Source organism: Pyxicephalus adspersus, chromosome 9 (genome assembly GCF_032062135.1).
Source record: "Pyxicephalus adspersus chromosome 9, UCB_Pads_2.0, whole genome shotgun sequence".
Taxonomy (NCBI): Eukaryota; Metazoa; Chordata; class Amphibia; order Anura; family Pyxicephalidae; genus Pyxicephalus; species Pyxicephalus adspersus.
Window position 1 is genome coordinate 11,997,627 of NC_092866.1, and position 17,832 is coordinate 12,015,458.

Consider the following 17,832-nt stretch of genomic DNA (forward strand, 5'->3'; position numbering starts at 1 on the left):
TCAATGTTTGCAAAACGGCACTATGTTATGATGATCAAAAGATTATGCTAAAAGAATAAAACTGGACAATACATGATTATATTATAATTGGTGAAGAAGGTTCAATCTACGGCCAACAAAATCACTATACATGATCATTTTTTTTATTATTAGAAAATCATTTATATTTTGTAACCTTTGTGCAATTATAACAATTATAAATTATAACCATTACAACTATTACATTTATATTTAATTTCAATTTATTTGATTGCAATTATTTATATACAGTTATAACAATTATAAAAATGACAATGATTACATATATATTTAATTCCAATTTTCAATTAATTCTTTTTTATTTAATGTCATTATTCAATTATAACAATTACAACAATTATAGATTTGGGGATAAAAGCACCAATCATAACCTTTAGCCACAGGTTGCCAATGACTAGTCACTTCCCATCTGTGCAGCAGACTATAGGCGCGCTCCCGGCATTCTACAACTCGTGCACGCGCGTTTTTTCCAGACGCCCAATTGTGGCTGCGCGCTCCCGATTCTCTGGGCGTGTTGTGCGCGCTCTCGCCCGGTGCTGATGTTGCAGGGATGTTGCGGCGTTTCGCAGGCGGCGCGCTATTGGCTCCCGGCTGCTATGACGTCACCTCTCAGGGTATATAAGGCGCTCGCCTGCCAGCCACCACCTCCAGTGTCCGCATCTCGAGCCAGACCATAGCCAGAATGAGGGAGATCGTGCACATCCAGGCCGGCCAGTGCGGCAACCAGATCGGGGCCAAGGTAGGAGCCCTGCCTGTGCTTACCCAATGCAAAGTCTGATTTATAAGGTCACAGATTTTGGGGTGACAATAAGGGGGTGCATTCATTTTATATTTATTTATTATTACATTACCATTTTTATATATTATATATGTGTAGACCAATCCGTCTGTGGCTCTATCTATAGTCCATGTCTCCATTTTTTATTTCTCTAAAAATGCCCTTGAAATATCCAATAACCTTGATGGAAGCCCATCCCTTCCAATATGTCGCACACTGCAGAGGTGACACCCAGATCTGCAGCTAAGGATGGCATCCACCTGCTCACGTCTTGGTCGCCGATCGGACGTTGGGTGGGCAGCTCAATGCTGCAGAGCCACACCCATCACTGCAGCGCAGGAACAAAGGGGATGTGAATACTGCAGCAGCGCAGCACACAGGGGCATGGGGGTGAATGGGGGCAGACAGTGCCCAGGGGGTGCAGTATTGGAACAGAAATTGAATGCAATAGAAAACAATTTTTATGTATGGCTGTATTCTGCGTATAATGCTTTTCATTCAGTCTGAACTGACTTGGGTATTCTTTTATGTGGGTGTGTTAACCCCTTTGCTGCCAAATAGGACAAAGCCTCATTGTCCCATGCGAAGAGGAAGTCAGCCCTTCTTCTCCCATTAATGGCCTTGCTGTCAATCCATTCAATGATGGAGCCCGCTACAAGTGGGCATATGGTTGGCTGCCTACCACATCAGCAGATAAGGGGTTACACTGACAGTAAGCAGTGACTTCATTGCTTTTGATGGGAAGGGGGTGGCTGAGTAAGTAAATCCTGTTTAATTAAAGGGATCTGCTTGGAGGGAGGTGTCGGCAATTGTCATTGTGGCAGGGAGTGTGATTAGGCTGTACCCGTTTCCGAGATTAGCCTGAGCCTAATGACACCAGCTATCCTGCGGGGAGCCAGCTGCTTCATGCTCTCTCCTAAAGCTGCCTAATACATTTGGGAGAGAAAGGAAAAATCTCATCTCCATGCCTTCAAACAAGGCTGAGCTCATCCATCATGCGTTGCCGGATGCGGCCAATAATGCATTGTTTAGCTGCACGGTGCCACTCCCATCCTGCAGCAGCAAGCTCCCAGCTTTGGAATATGGCAATGTGGAAAAGTGATGTCATCTTGGCTTTAATTCTATTTGCACAAGGGCAGACAAAGAACTGAGAGACGGTAACACAACGGGACACACGCACTTCTTCCATGACTGTAACAATATTAAAAACAAATATCAATATCTTTGCATTTCATGCCGCAAGCACCTAATATTTTAATTAAAATGACGTCATTGGCCATAGATAATATTAATGGGGTTTATGCTCAAATTGCTCAAGATCAGATGATACAAGACTTCTAAAAAATATCCAACTCCTGCTGATACCATGAATTTTATATTCTATTTATTTGTTTATTCTTTTTGTTACTTTTATATCAATTCCAATTTGGATCTTTCTCAGTCACTATGCAGTGACATGATTGGCTGATGGCTATTTTATGATCATGTCGCAGGAATAATTCTTTTTGATTATATAAAGAATTGGCAGTATTAAAGTCGAAGCACGATGGACCAGCAGCTTTTTTTTTGTATATATTGTGATATCATCATGGCGAGGGGTCAAATCCTTGGTGCCAGACAGCACTTATGTGATACAGACAGATGCTGCGATGGCCCTGCAGACATCTTGTAGCCATCAGCTGGTCCCCAGAGCTGGAAGAATGGCAAATCAATGAGTGCAGCAGGTCCCTGTGCTGTCACTGGGGGGAAGCAGGGAGGACGGAACAGCTGTGCCTAGGCATTACCATTATTAGATTAATTATATGGCACAGGAGAGCGCTGGAGAGGCAGTGCGGTATGGAGGAATGAGGATATTGCAATATATATTCTGCCCTTTATGGGAGTTTGCATAATTTACCATTTAATTATTTAAAATATAATTTACAATAAATGGTAAATGATGTCATCATGGGCTTTTATTACAAACCTCCATGGCACATCCGCAAGTACATGAGGTTTATTTATTATACGTTTTAATTTATTCTAAGAGCCCCATGGCTATTTAGGATTAATAAATGAGAACAATTAGCTGGTTAGGTACAGCAAGTTTTTCAGGTCTATATATTGCCAACCCTTACATGATTTATATACATAAATATATATTTGCCGTATCAGCATGTTGCATGTTTGCATTTTTTTACCAACCTGCACTGCAAAGGTTTATAGCTCCATTGTCTTCTTAGCTTCCTCTTTTATGGCATACTTCAATCCTAATAATTGAAATGTCTCATTTGTTTATAGCAACCAATAAGATTTGGTGTTTCAGTTTTTGCTCTAAAGGTGAAAAGAAGATTATGATTGGTTGCAGTGGTCAGTACAGTTCTAGCAGGCACAATGCTAAAGCTGCATACACACTTCCAATAATTATCGTTGAAAATGAAAAACCATTGGCCAAAAATCGTTCACAAAAAAGGTGACGAACGAGGATTGTTGTTGGAAATGAACGACCGTCACAGCGGATCTGATTGGCTGAGGATCGTTAGCTATCTATTGTGTGTACGGTCGTTCAGTGATCGTGCATGTTTCTGCAATACACTTTCTCCTTTACATATCACCCCCTGCATCGTTCAAACGATTGTACCTAACCTGTGTACATTATTGGTGGATTATATTTGAACGATCGTGTCGTTACAGCATGAACAGACTTGTGCACAAAAAGATCGTTCAAATATAATTGTGCATAATCGTTGATCGGTCGTGATCTTCGTTTTCTAACGATAATTATTGGAACTGTGTACCTAGCTTAAATGAGGCTGATTTGGAGTAATGTACAACCTTACAGCAGCCAATCAGAATTATTTTTTTTAGCTGAGTTACATATCGTAAATTAGAAGGTGCACTTGGCACTATTACACCATAGACTAGTTTCTTATGTTGAATAAACTTGGTGTCTCATTTATAAATAAATGCTTTGATGCCTCCTCCAGAACTAAGTGGGTACTTCTCATAATCTACGCCCACCTTGTTAAGTGTTTCTCTGATCTCTCCATTTTCTTTCATCTTTCTTCTCCTCCCTCCCTGCCCCACCCTCGCCCAGCCGCTGGAATGTGCTTGCTGGGTGTTGCCAGGCTGAGTGCTTGGCGCAGCCTTTGTGGCTTTTGCTGTGATATCCGGGTTCTCTCTGCATAATAAAACACTGAGGACTGTCTGGTTTACATAGTGCATGGAATTAATGGGGACTGACAGCGATTACCATTCTCGTACTGCAGAACAAAGGACGAAGCTTCTTTGTTATTAAAAATAATTTCACTTCAATGGTCACAATTCTACAATTATTTTATTTTCCTTCATGCCACATACTATAAAATGTAATGAGAAAACTGCATGCGGCTCACAACAAAGGTACACGTTAAGGGAGGGGTGCTAAAGGGATCGGACCACTCGAAATACAATTATTTGGTAAGAGACTAAAAGTGACTAGGTATTTCCAAAGCCCCCACAGCCCACAACTCACCCTGACAGTGTTCCCCTCATTTTGACCTGTTGCAGCTACCATAAAATGATGAGCATGTGCCCTACACCCATGGTGCACCACTGAAACCAAGTGGCCAATGGCTAGAACCCAGAGCTGCTATTAGAAACTTCTGGGCCCCATACTGTGTAAACCTGATGGACCCCCTCCACTATGTCTGAAAGTTTCAGCATTGCAAAAGTCAAGTCGAAGGTTTGCGTTAACCAGTAAGGGAGCCAGGTGTAAACAGAGCCTGACCCTTCATTTGCACCTTGCTGGTTAGCGCAGATCCAGCAAGTGAATCTGGCTCGTTTGCTGGGAACAAGGTGCAAATAGAGGGTTCGGGCCAAGCAAGCAAGAGCCAGGTGCACATATTGGATTGCAAGCCAGGTACAAATGGAGGATGACGATCCACTAACATCTGGCTTCTCTGCTGGCTAACACAATCCGAACAGGGGGCTGTGGAAGACTGGCGGACCCGAGCCTCTGTTGCCTATGGCGGTCACAATTGGGCTCCATATATTGGTGTTTGTCACCATCTGATGGCCGTTGTGCTAGAACAAAACACTGTAGCTTCATGGAGGGGCAATAATATCTGCTGAGACCTGATATTTTTGGTGGTTAATGAAGAAACCAACATCATGGGAGCTTTAATGGATTTCAATGTTTTTGTAACTCAAACAGTACCAAAGCCATTGGATCAACATGATAACCAAACCAGAAATGTTGGCTTTAAATTCTCCTACCTGCTTTTGAACCTTCTTTTACCTTTCTGTCCAGAAAGTTCCTTCATTGATGTCCAAAAATGGTATTGGGGCCAAAAAATTACTGGGGGCCTGACTTCAAGACTCTCCAATGCACCTCCATGGCCATTAAGATCACTTCCACCAGAAAGAGGAAAATACATTTGCCATAAATCACTTGAACCAGATTTACTAGTAACAGAGCGAAGCTGGAGGCACGGGAGAGATTTCGGGTTTAGATAAATTATAGGCAACATTTTGTGGTGTTGGGTCATCGGCAGAGTTTTTCCCTTCTTTTGAACTTTTAAATGGCAAGAAAATGAATTGTAATGGATACAGACTTATCATAGCTGATTCTTTTTTTGGGGGGATCAGTGCCTATGCTCTTCCCACCGTGAACCCCTTATGTGTGTCAGTACAAAGTGTTCTCTTAATTGCCCAAAAGTCACCAACTGGGAAATTATTTCACGAGCAACCACCACAGGCTCCCTTTTTCCTCGAAAAAAACAATACAGTGCTCATTTTCATGGAATATAGTTATAATATAAATGTGTTTTTAGTGTCTATTTCCTCCAAAAAAAATTATATCAGTTCTTTTGTAAAAAAACATGAATGAGCCTTATGAGTGCCATTTTCCCCCTGATTCCAAGTTTTCTCCAGGTCCAGGTTTTTGACTTTTTATAGAGCTGCTCATGATTCTATCTATTCTATCTGTCCCTATTGGCTGTAGTCAAAGCCAATATTTTCAGATAGAATAAGGAGTGAGTAAAACCCTTTTTTGCTCCAGGAAAGAGAACCAAGATTTCATTTATCATTAGTGAGAAATGACTGGAAAAAGCTTCAGACTGGTGAATAGGATAATAAGTGCTATTGGCTAAGTGTAGCAAACCACTGTACACAATTGACTTGGTTGATTGTGGTATTATCATCAGGCTTGGCTCATTGCGATGCTTTATTGCATGGATCAGCAACATTTTCCATATTACGTGTCACTTTATGAGTATTAGAAACTGGGATGCCAGTGAACAATAGCAAGCCAAAGACCACTTCTAATTCCAGCATGATCAGACTTTAGATCAGCCCTGATTTCTGCAGCTTTATATCAGATCGACCCTAATTTTGACACCTTCAAACCTCAGTCAACAACAATTTGTGCGTTATCAGAAACACTGGTTATACAAATATGCCGGCTGTACCATCAGACGTCACTTCAGCCCCAATTTTTATACCAACAGAGCTTAGATCCACCCCAGTTCCTGCATCCTTAAACCTTATCAGATCCATAAGTACTGCATCCTCTAACCTTGGATCAGCCCCAATTTCTGTATATAAAGCCTCAATTTCTCCAACATAAGACCTCAGATCAGCCTCAATACCAGACCTCAGATCAGCCCCAATTTCTGTACTATCAAGCCTCAAGTTAACCTTAATTTCAGAATCACCAGACCCCAGATCAGCTCAATCCCCCTCCGACCTTGGATCGGCCCCATTTTTTTCACCAAACACTGGGCCTGATTTATGAAAACTCTCAAAGGCTGGGGAGGATACACTTTCATTAGTGAAGCTGAGTGATCCAGCAAACCTGAAATGGATCTGGTCCAGGATTCAAAACAATTGCTAATAGCAAATGACTGTGAAGAAATCCATTCCAGGATTGCTGGATCACCCAGCTTCACTGATGAAAGTGTAGTAATTAGATCAGCTCCAGTTTTTGCACCAACAAGCCTCAGTTTAGCTTGTTTCTTGCATAATTAGACCCCCGGGTGGTGGCTTCACTAGAAGAGAAAGACGGTGGATGGGAGGGCTTTCTTATGTACTGACATCCAGTTGGCCCTACATGGAGGGACGGCACCCGAACACCAATGGCATCAAGTTGGCATCTCTATAAAAAAATGAAGATAGGTGGGCTGCAGATGCATTGGGGTAAGCCAAACTGGCAGCAATGTGAGCTGACAACACTATACATGCTAAAGTTTATAGATATCCAAACTTTTTTACTTATGGACAGCATTAGGGAGTATTAAAAAATCTCTCTTGCAGGGATACAGACAGTGATAAAAACACATCAAAGTTTCTCCTCTTTCTAACTATATCCACAACTTAAATAAATAAATTATTGTTTAAATAATAAATAAATAATTAAATAAAAAGGGGTTGAGATTTTAGTTCTGGCTTTACATACAATTTAAAAATGCTAATAAATTACAAAATAGAAAATGAAATGTTGGATAAAACTGTAAATAATAATAAATCAATTCTGGCAGTTTTGTTTTTCAGCCACTCCTGCATAACGCCCTTTAATTTCCTGCAGTCATAGCTTGGTCAGGGCTGTGATTGAATAAGCAGGAAACATCAGCTCATGCATGAGGTCATCTTTGTGGTCTTGTCTCCAATCAGCAAATTCCTACTTTATAGTCACAGCAGCGTAAAAATCAGTGCAGTCCTGCGAGTTACACAGCTCTGCTCCTTAAAACAGATCTGTCAAGAAGAGACCTGAATTTTCTATCTTCAGTTCATAAATACTTACATGTCCCTATCACAGGTAGCACACCGTGCTCATGTCACTGTCACTTATTAGCATGCTCCTTTTTATTTATTACAAGAGAGCCGAAGCACAGCATTGGATATGTGTGCTGCATTTCCTACCTTCAATCTAAGATCTTCTCTGCAAAGATTGCAAGGCTGATGCCAAGTTCAATTTATATTGTTACACTGCTTGCATAAAAATACATTATATCATATAATAATAAATAATCAGCTATGCAAATTATATATACAGGTAGTCCCCGAGATAAAGACATCTGACATACGGACGCCTTCTAGATAAGAATAGGGCTTCCCTGCTTGCTCGTATGCAGGACAGAGGCTTGATGGGGGGAGGGGTGGTTTGCATGACTTGCAGAAAAAATCTTTTGCTAAACACAGCTAAGGTTGTGGTGATCTTAAGCAATGCACTTTTCTGCAGCCTCTTGTAACTCTTTATTGGCAAACTCTTCTTTTTGCATATCAAAGCACAGCTTGCTCCAGAAGTTAATGAATGTCTAGGCTCCATAAAGTTTTTATTTTTGCTTTGTTTGTTTTTTGTTAACTCACAGTGAGGATTTTATACAGTAATTGACACCACACTGCCTAAAAATATGTTGAGACAAATCTGTCCTAATTGCATTTATTAAAATAATGTACCTGTTCTGACTTACATACAAATTCAACTTGGGAACCAACCTACAGTCCCTATCTCGTATGTAACCCGGGGACTACCTGTATAAGATATATCTGCCTGAAGTATTATAAATACAGAAATGCATTAGATGGGGCTTTTAGATTCACATTAACAAGGCTCCCCTACTACAGGCTGCCTGCAAGGGGGCGGGTACAAGACCAATTATTCTGCATGGAGAGAAGAAGCTGCAGTGACTGGTCTTAATATAAGAAACTGCTTATGCAATGAAGTTGTGTTCAAGCTGGATTATTGCACATGTATGGAACAAATATGTAAAGAACACCAAAACTAGTTTAAGAATACACATAGTTCTTGTATTAGATAATATTTGTTTAGCCTGACTTTCTTATAATAATGGGACCAGTATGTGTTAAAAAAAGTGTGACCACAGAGCAATCTCCCAACCATTGTAAGTTGTTGTCTATATTTTTGCAGTATACATAAATAATGAATATAATAAACTCATTCTGTGCATGCCTATGTTATAGAAAAAGCTGATTCTTCTATTTTTTTAAATTCCTGCCCCAGGACACCTTGTAACAATTTGTTTCTTTCCTCAGTTTTGGGAAGTTATCAGCGATGAACATGGAATTGACCCCACTGGAAACTACGTTGGGGACTCCGATCTTCAGTTGGAGAGGATTAGTGTATATTACAATGAAGCCTCCTGTAAGTCCCTACATGTAATGAGTACAGAACAACCGATGGCTCTGGCTCCCCCTAGTGGTGCCATTGGTGAAATGGGTGAAATAATACACATTTGTCACACCTGATATGGTCTGTTAATATATATATAAAACATATATTTCAAAAATGTTCACTGTAATGCAATTCTATAAGTTAGCAGTTTTGTAGGAATTGATAATTAAAAGGGTTAAAATACCTTTCCTGGGGAACATGCATATCCAGGCTTCGTTTAATGCTGACCACATAAAGGAAGACCTAAACTCTTGGTCTTGTAATAAAGAGAAAAAGCAGAGTTCAGATTGGCTGACCTTCTCCTTTTCTGGATTGTGACGTCTTGTGATCAAAACCATGAGTTTTCAGACATTTGGCAGCATTTTTCCCAGAAAAGATTATTTTAAGGGAAAGTATATTTCAAAAGTATTTAAACTCTTTTATTGTTTTCTAGCTACAACACATTGGCATGATTTGTTACAGTTATTTAAGACTAATGTGGGGGATCCAGCAAACCTGGAATGTATTTCTTAAAATCATTACTTGGCAATCAAAAATCATTAGTTGGCAATTGTTTCACTCATTGGTCAGATCCATTCCAGGTTTGCTGGGTCACCCATGTTCACCCATGATAGTTTATCTTCTCCAGTGTTGGAGAGTTTTATTAAATCCGGCCCAATAAATTTTGGTTTATTGAAACATGAGATGAACATAAAGATATTTAAATAATATTTCTATATATAATTACAACAAAAGGACAAATGTCCTTATCCTTATTACTATATCAATACAATAAAACATGACGCAGGTCTATCCAGAAGGGCAGAGGATCCAATTAGCTTCTCCCTGTGCTGACACCAATAATTCTACACAACTTTAATACTAAACACTATGGCTGATGGTAAAGATTTAGCTGTTTCTTTATTTTTCTTGCAATATATCTCTGTATTTTCAGCACACAAGTATGTACCACGAGCCATCCTAGTAGACTTGGAACCCGGGACAATGGACAGCGTCCGTTCTGGAGCTTTTGGACATCTTTTCCGACCTGATAACTTCATTTTTGGTAATCATTCTTGTCTGCTTGATTGTATTGGAGGATTGTTGTCATCAGATTTTGTATTTTGTATCCTTGTAGCAGGTCTGTTTCTAGTTGTGAAGGTCAGTTTCTTTTTTTTTAAGGGAATGATAGGGGTAAGGCTTGTCTTGTCTTCACTCTCCTTCACAGCCTGATCTGAGCAGGCGCTTGGTGTCATCATACAGTACAACACTGAAGCTGCAGTCACTTTAATCCCTCTATTTCAAGAAGCTTGCAATCTAATCATATAAAATAGTCTACAACTAACTAGGCTAGGTTTTTGTGCTATAGGAGTAACTTAGATGATCATATATTCCCTGCAGAAGAAATAAACTGATGGCTCCAGTACAAGGAAACAGTATAAACCACTAAGAAATATATACCAAAGCTTTAAAAAGCAGATGACAACACCGTTCAAATCTACCAACATAAAGCATATATATGTATATATAGGTCCTCTGCTATATGTACAGTCATGGTCGGTAAACTAGGTCTTCGAGGAATATTGTGATTTAATCACCCATGTTAGGTGGTTCATCTTAGTCTTCAATCTCCAATCCAGCATGGCAGAAATTACCTGGAATATATATAACTCTGTCACTTGTTTCCTACATCTGGCTGTAGTTCAGATTGAAATACCAGTATATCAAACCTTGAGCACCCCTTCATGGGACAAAGTTTCAAAAACTAGAACAATTTAAAGTTGTCTTGCACATCAGCCACTCATGTCTTATTCATCTGTAATTTAATAGAGTTCAGAGAAAAGAATCTCAAATGATGAGAAAGTCATGAAAATGTCATAAGAAACACATTTCAGTATTAGAAAGCTAAAGCAGTGCTGAGCTTTAGGAACCAAAGTCCAGCTCTGTTAGATCCTGATAAGCAGCTTGTAGTTGGGTGGTAAAAACCTAGAACGTCAGATTTAGATTTCTTTGAGTTTTCCTCTCAGGGGTGCAGATCAAAACAGGAACACCCAAAAGAGATTTCAAGAAGGTCCTACCTCTATCCAAGACTTGAAACAAAAGAAAGAGAAAGCTTTGGCTGGAGTTGGGTGGTATTTTTGTTTTAAGATTTAGATATTAATGTGATTTCGAAGAATCAGATTGTCTGATATCTTTCCTAACACCAACAATCCACGGCGATCAAAATTCTACTGAAATCTAATCTAATAAAATAGATAACATGTGCTTTTTTTTCCATCTACAGGACAGAGTGGTGCTGGTAACAACTGGGCAAAGGGTCATTACACGGAAGGTGCTGAACTGGTGGACTCTGTATTAGATGTTGTGAGGAAGGAATGTGAAAATTGTGACTGCCTCCAAGGATTCCAGCTTACACACTCCCTGGGTGGAGGCACTGGCTCTGGCATGGGCACACTACTAATCAGTAAAGTCAGAGAAGAGTACCCTGATCGTATTATGAACACTTTTAGCGTAGTGCCTTCCCCGAAGGTGTCTGATACAGTAGTGGAGCCATACAATGCCACATTGTCTATCCACCAATTGGTAGAAAATACCGATGAGACCTATTGCATTGACAACGAGGCTTTATATGACATCTGCTTCCGCACCCTCAAACTAGCCACTCCAACCTATGGAGACCTCAACCATCTTGTCAGTGCCACCATGAGTGGAGTCACCACTTCCCTAAGGTTCCCTGGACAACTCAATGCTGACCTGCGTAAACTGGCTGTCAACATGGTGCCCTTCCCTCGTCTTCATTTCTTCATGCCAGGCTTTGCCCCCCTGACTGCCCGTGGCAGCCAGCAATACCGGGCACTCACTGTCCCTGAACTCACTCAGCAAATGTTTGATGCCAAGAATATGATGGCAGCCTGCGATCCCCGCCACGGACGGTATCTGACTGTGGCTACCGTCTTCCGCGGGCGCATGTCAATGAAGGAGGTGGATGAACAGATGCTGGCCATCCAGAGCAAGAACAGCAGCTACTTTGTAGAATGGATCCCCAACAATGTGAAAGTTGCTGTGTGCGATATTCCACCTCGCGGTCTTAAGATGTCCTCCACCTTCATCGGCAACAGCACCGCCATCCAAGAGCTTTTCAAACGCATCTCCGAGCAATTCACCGCTATGTTCCGACGCAAAGCTTTCTTGCACTGGTACACCGGTGAGGGTATGGACGAAATGGAATTCACAGAAGCTGAAAGCAACATGAACGACTTGGTATCAGAGTACCAGCAGTACCAGGATGCCACAGCTGAAGAGGAAGGTGAGATGTACGAAGATGATGAAGAAGAATCTGAGGCTCAAGGAAAGTAAAGAAGCCATCCCAAGGCTAGAGACCTCTGTTTGTGGCCCCCCTTCCCCCAGGTTTAGGAGTCCCATTCATACTGCATCATGCGTCGCTTCTGAGTTAGAATTATAGTCCCAGTCAGGATCAGAACCTGTACCCTTCATCTCCCTTATTTATTTAACTCTCCAATGCCAAAACTTTCAGAATTTACTTTGCACAATGTGTCAATGGCAGAGGCAGATCAGAACTTATTTTGGACAGAGGCCCCCCTAAAGCATTGCAGGACAAGATGTACATGGGCTCATTATATTTGGCTCCAGGCTCTGATATTTTGGCACCCAAGTGTTGTGCCATCATCTCAGGGTTCCTGTTTTAGATTCATTCTCCATTGTTAATGCATAGACATGGATGTTAAGCCACTAGATACCTTCCCTTACTACATCAGTGGCTCCTAAGCTGATCTCTACCACTACCGGTTAGGTTTGCCAACTTCTTGGTGGACAGGCCAGCTGCCATCTTTTTTAGAGAGGATGTACATCACCTTGCCGGTCTCTGTAGCAATGGAGGTTATAATGTTAGTTACAAGGAGGGTCAAGGTTGTAGAGTAGCAGAGGGCATATTGAATGTGTTTTGAGTGATATTAAGAAAGCTTGAAGTCTAGAAATAGTACGACAAAGCATTATAAGCAGGAAGTATTGAAGTGAAGTATACATGTCTTCATAACTGCATGGATGACAATAGGGATTTTTGTTTTGGGGAAGAGATTCAAACTCCGGCAAAGTTTGTGTTCCGTAAATTCTAGTGCCAGAGTCCCAGGGTTCTACTCTGTGTCTTCATCTTTCTCTTGTAATGTCCAGTTTTTCTTTCTTTTTTTTTTTAATGTGCTACTATTTTTTTATGTCAGGTTTATTGGATTATTTATTTTTAAATAACAAATAAACTTCCTGCTGTCCAACATGTGAGTGTGATAGATTCTATTTTTTAATGACTGAACAAGCCGCTGTGTTGTGTGCTGTTAATGATATGTGTACAGTATCAGATGATCAGCATACTGAAATGTTTATCTAGTCTGCGATCAGAAGACGCTGTCAGACAAGGAGAAATTAGAATCTGCGAAGAATTATTGAAAGGCCCTCTGATCAGTGAGTATACAAAGATCGCTTTGTAGTAGGGATGACCCCGTACGTGTACACAAATATGCCCTTGTCATACAGAGAAATTTGTTTTCCAAGTAGCCAGGAATACGAGATTTTTTTTAACTCAAATTAGAAGCTAATCTCATGTATTAGAAAGCCTACGGCGAGGTTAAAATTAGAAAATCCTCATAAAACATCAAAGGACCTTGGAAAAAGAGAGGAATAAGGCCAAAATATACATGTTTAGTCTTTAAGGAAAGCTCAATCCTTTATTTTCTATGCTTTAGTAAGTGGGGTGAGTAAAACCAGGGTGGGTAACCACACAGCCATGGTTGGGAGAGAAAATTGGGTGAATTGGGGGCTGGAAAATGCTTGGAGGTCTTACAATTTTGACTCAGCATTGGGCTACTCAACATGCAAGGGACTTAGGAAACTATAAATCCAGAAGAGATGGAAGAAAACCTTTTTTAGAAAACATATTCTTCAAATATTCCAAATTTCAGTTCATAGACTTGATGCCAGGAAGTGGGAATATCTGAGAAATGGGACTTCATCGGAAACAAAGTAGAGGTAGGTAGCTAATTATTACACAGAATTTTTATAGCTCCAACATATTAAACAATGCTGTACAAAGTCCATAGTCATGTCACTAGCTGTCCCTCAAAGGAGCTCACAATCTAATGTCCTTACCAAAGTCATATGTCTTTAGTACAGTCTAAGGACAATTTTGGGGGAATGCCAATTAACCTAACTGCATGGAATGTGGAAGAAAAACTGAGGAAACCCACGCAAACACGGAGAGAATCTGCAAACTCCATTCAGATGGAGCTCATCAAGCATCAGTAAAAAAACATACATATTTCTTTCATTTTGAAACGAAACTCAGAGTTCAGGTACAAGTGGGAACAGCCATTCTCAACACGGGTTTTTCTCACAGTACATTAGTGTGGTGATTATTAGGAAGAATGTTTCTTACGTTGCTGGTCGTTGCGAAGAATGCCACCCTTACAGATAGCCAAAAATCAATGTCTGGTAAAGTGGCCTGACTGGTGCTCATGGAACCATGGAACCCCTAACAACATCTGGGGGAACCCTAAGGGTTCAATGGAACGCTGGTTGAGAAACATTGATCCAAATGTTGCTAGGGGTTCCTCAAAATGTGGTTTACTGACCACATGTTTGATGATACCTGCATAGTTCTGCGGCCAACACCACTTGGTAGAGCCAACAGCACATTGTCTATAAAAGTGATATTCCAGCCACCACTGTAAGGAAACATTCTTATCACTGGACACCAATTTAAAAAGTTTCTTTCTTCCTCAATGACGAAAACAAAATTGGTTTTCGTAGAAGTTCTTTCAAAATTGAAAGGTATTTTAAGGGTTCCCTAGAAGGAAAAGTTGAGAAAGGCTGCTTTAAGGTATAAAAAGCCACTCAAGCATCGTAATTTGAATGAAATATCTGTCAGCCTCTGGGTTATGCAAAGTCTAGGACATAAATACCAAGGCCCATCATTTAGCTGCCCAGCCTTACACAAGCTCTATTTAGCTGGCACCGGGCATTACTACCACTTCTGCTTCATGAAACAAGGGCTGTCCAGCCGTGGGAATTTTACACACAGATTAGATCATTTTAACACTCTTCTGCTGTATATGTCAAAAGTAGATTCAGATGTGATATTGAGCAAATATTAATAGTAATAACAGCCACAAAAAAGAAAGTAAAACTGTTATAGCTATTTACATTGAAGGGAGAACCTTTTGAACCCCTTAAACACATTGACTTTTTAGGATAGCATGATGCATGATTAAAATTAAATCTGTTCTGCTTATGGCACTATTCACCTTGCACACTCAGGCTCTTATATTAGTGGCCAGTTGAAAACAAGCTCCCTTACAATGATGGACATTGGGAGAAAGCGGTGATACCTTTCAATATTATTCAGTGGAAGCAGGGCGCTCTTACATTGGAGATCTATGGAAGTGGTGTCCCCTCACAATGGTGGTCACTGGTAGAGGTGCCACCTTACATAGGTGGTCAGATAGAAAGCTGCCTCCTACACTGGTGGTCAGTTGGAGAGTTGCCCCTTTCAATTGTGGCCGGGGAAACAAATGCCTCCTTACATTAGTAATCAATAGGAGAGGGGTCCCTTCTCATTGGTGGTCATTGGAAGACATGTCTTTTTACACTGATGGTCTTTGGGAGTGGTGCTTTCATCCATTGGTGGTCAGAAAGCTGCCCCATCACATTTCTGTTCAATAGGGAGATGCCTTCTTACATTGCTAATCAGTGCAAATATGCCCTATACATCGGTGGTCAGTGACGTGCCCCCATACGATAGTAATCCGGAAGAATACTGTCTTACATTGGTGGTCAGTTAGAAGACTTCTCCATTACATTGGTGGTTGGTGAGACAGTGGACCTAAGGGGTCCCTTCTTCCAGTAAATACCACTGATCTTTATTAGAAGAATGGATAGCTTAAGTTAGTGGTATGTAAAGAATGGACCTCTTGCATTGGTGGTCAGTGGGGGAAGGAACCCCTAAAAATTAATGTTTAGTGGGAAGAATGCTTCTTACATTGGTGGCCAGTGTAAGAAAGGACACCTTACATTAGTCACCATGGGGAGGATGCACCTTACATTAGTGTTCTGTGAATGAATTGCCTTCTGATAGACAGTTGAAAGATAATATGTCTTGGTGGTTACCTACCTAAGAGATCCTAGGAGAGCCTCCACCGATTCCACACAATAGACTCTGCCAAGTGAAGTGAGAACAATGGAGATCGGTCTACCCTTACTACTCAAAGCCCTTGTTAGGAAAGGATTGTGTTAGGGTGTGCAAACCAGGGAAAACAAATATGACATAAAACACTGGCCTACATAAGGCAAACATTTCTTTCTCTGCCTTTTTAACATGGAGGAACCCTTGAAATAACTTTCAGGTCTTCAGAGAACTAATTCTATATTTACTATAGCCACAGATCACAGTATATTAGTGTGATGGTCAGTGGGAAGAATGTCTCTTACATTGCTGGCCATTGGGAAGAATGTCACCCTTACAGCCAAAAAGATCATTGGTGTCACCTAAACTCACCCAAGAGATCCAAATTTCTCATTTTTCAAGGAACCCCTAGCAACTTCTGGAGGAACCCTGGTTGAGAATCGCTAAATCAGCTAAATGTCTGACCTATCAAATAGGAATCTTTTGAAGATTTAACAACCAACACACTAGTGAGATTCTTTCTACAGAGGTTCTTCCCAACCTGTTTTGCTTTTACAATTCCATTCAAACCATTCCAAATCAACTCAATAGGGTTAGGAGACAGCATTGGCCATTCTATGACTTGAGGTCTACCATTTTCTTCCAATGCAGTTCCAATGTGGCCCAGTGGACGGTTTGGGTTATTATCTCTTTTTTTATTCTGTTTATTGAAAGATAAACCATACGAAAGGAATTACATAGCAAAAAGGTTCAATCTTGGATTATTATCTCCATAATTCAACGTAGGGTTGGGAGACAACGTTGGTTTTTCTATAATTCAAGGTTTACCATGGTGTTCTTTTCTTCCAAGGCAGGTCATTATGGCCTGAAGAAAGGTTTTGGATATTATTTTTTTGGTACTCTTTTTATTGAGAAATTTTCAAACTCACATAAGGAATCACAAAGCAAAGGGTACAACGTTGGATTATGATCTGACTGTAGGATGAGCTCCCTAAAGAGAAATGCACATTGCTGTGTTACAGTATGTTATTGTGGACATTTATCTGATGGTGTTAGTCATTCTTGGCAAGCAAAAAGTGCAGATTTCAGGATTCCAGACAGATCAAGTAATGTTGTATTTTAATTATAAATAATTAAGCTGTCTGCAAGTGCAAATACACAGAAATGAAAACTGAGAGCAAAGTAATATTGCTACACACTCATTCTTTCAATGTTATGCCAGGCAGCATAAAATAAAATAAAGTGCAAAATACATTTTCTATAGGAATCTTTTCAAAAATAATTCCCTAAACATTAAACAAAGTATTGTGTCCGACTATTGTACTTGGGTCTCATCAAAGAAAGTAAAAAGGAAAGCCAACCATTAGGCAGAACATTGGCATGGCTTTCTTTGATGGGATGAATAGGTAATATTTGAATCAGTGTTTCCCAACCAAGGTCCCTCCAGAGGTGGCTAGAGGCAATTTGTGCCCCTCAGGTCAGTTTAGGTGACACCAATGAATATTTTGGCTATCTATAAGGGTGACATTCTTCCCAATGACCAGCAATGTAAGCGGAATTCTTACCATTGACCACCATGCTAATATACTGTGATCTGTGTATATAGTAATATTAGGGGGGGTTCTCTGATGACCTGGAAATGTTACCCCATTATGGTGTGTTACCCCATATAAATGGTTGAGAAGCTGGTTTGAA

The 17,832-nt window shown here is 40.4% G+C and overlaps 1 protein-coding gene across 1 annotated transcript; it reads left to right on the top strand.

Moving 5' to 3' along the window:
- The first annotated feature begins 621 nt into the window (after positions 1-621).
- On the top strand, positions 622-13,236 carry TUBB3 (tubulin beta 3 class III). The gene is made up of 4 exons (XM_072422600.1): positions 622-778; positions 8,831-8,939; positions 9,904-10,014; positions 11,233-13,236. Exons 1-4 carry the CDS (start codon positions 722-724, stop codon positions 12,303-12,305), a joined length of 1,350 nt encoding a protein of 449 aa, XP_072278701.1. The 5' UTR covers positions 622-721; the 3' UTR covers positions 12,306-13,236.
- The last annotated feature ends 4,596 nt before the right edge of the window (positions 13,237-17,832 follow it).

Bases quoted from the DNA above. Each gene is read 5' to 3' on its own strand.
- TUBB3 (XM_072422600.1), top strand. From the start codon at position 722: ATGAGGGAGATCGTGCACATCCAGGCCGGCCAGTGCGGCAACCAGATC. The intron at 779-8,830 runs GTAGGAGCCCTG...TTCTTTCCTCAG, and splicing joins GCAACCAGATCGGGGCCAAG to TTTTGGGAAGTTATCAGCGA. The intron at 8,940-9,903 runs GTAAGTCCCTAC...CTGTATTTTCAG, and splicing joins ATATTACAATGAAGCCTCCT to CACACAAGTATGTACCACGA.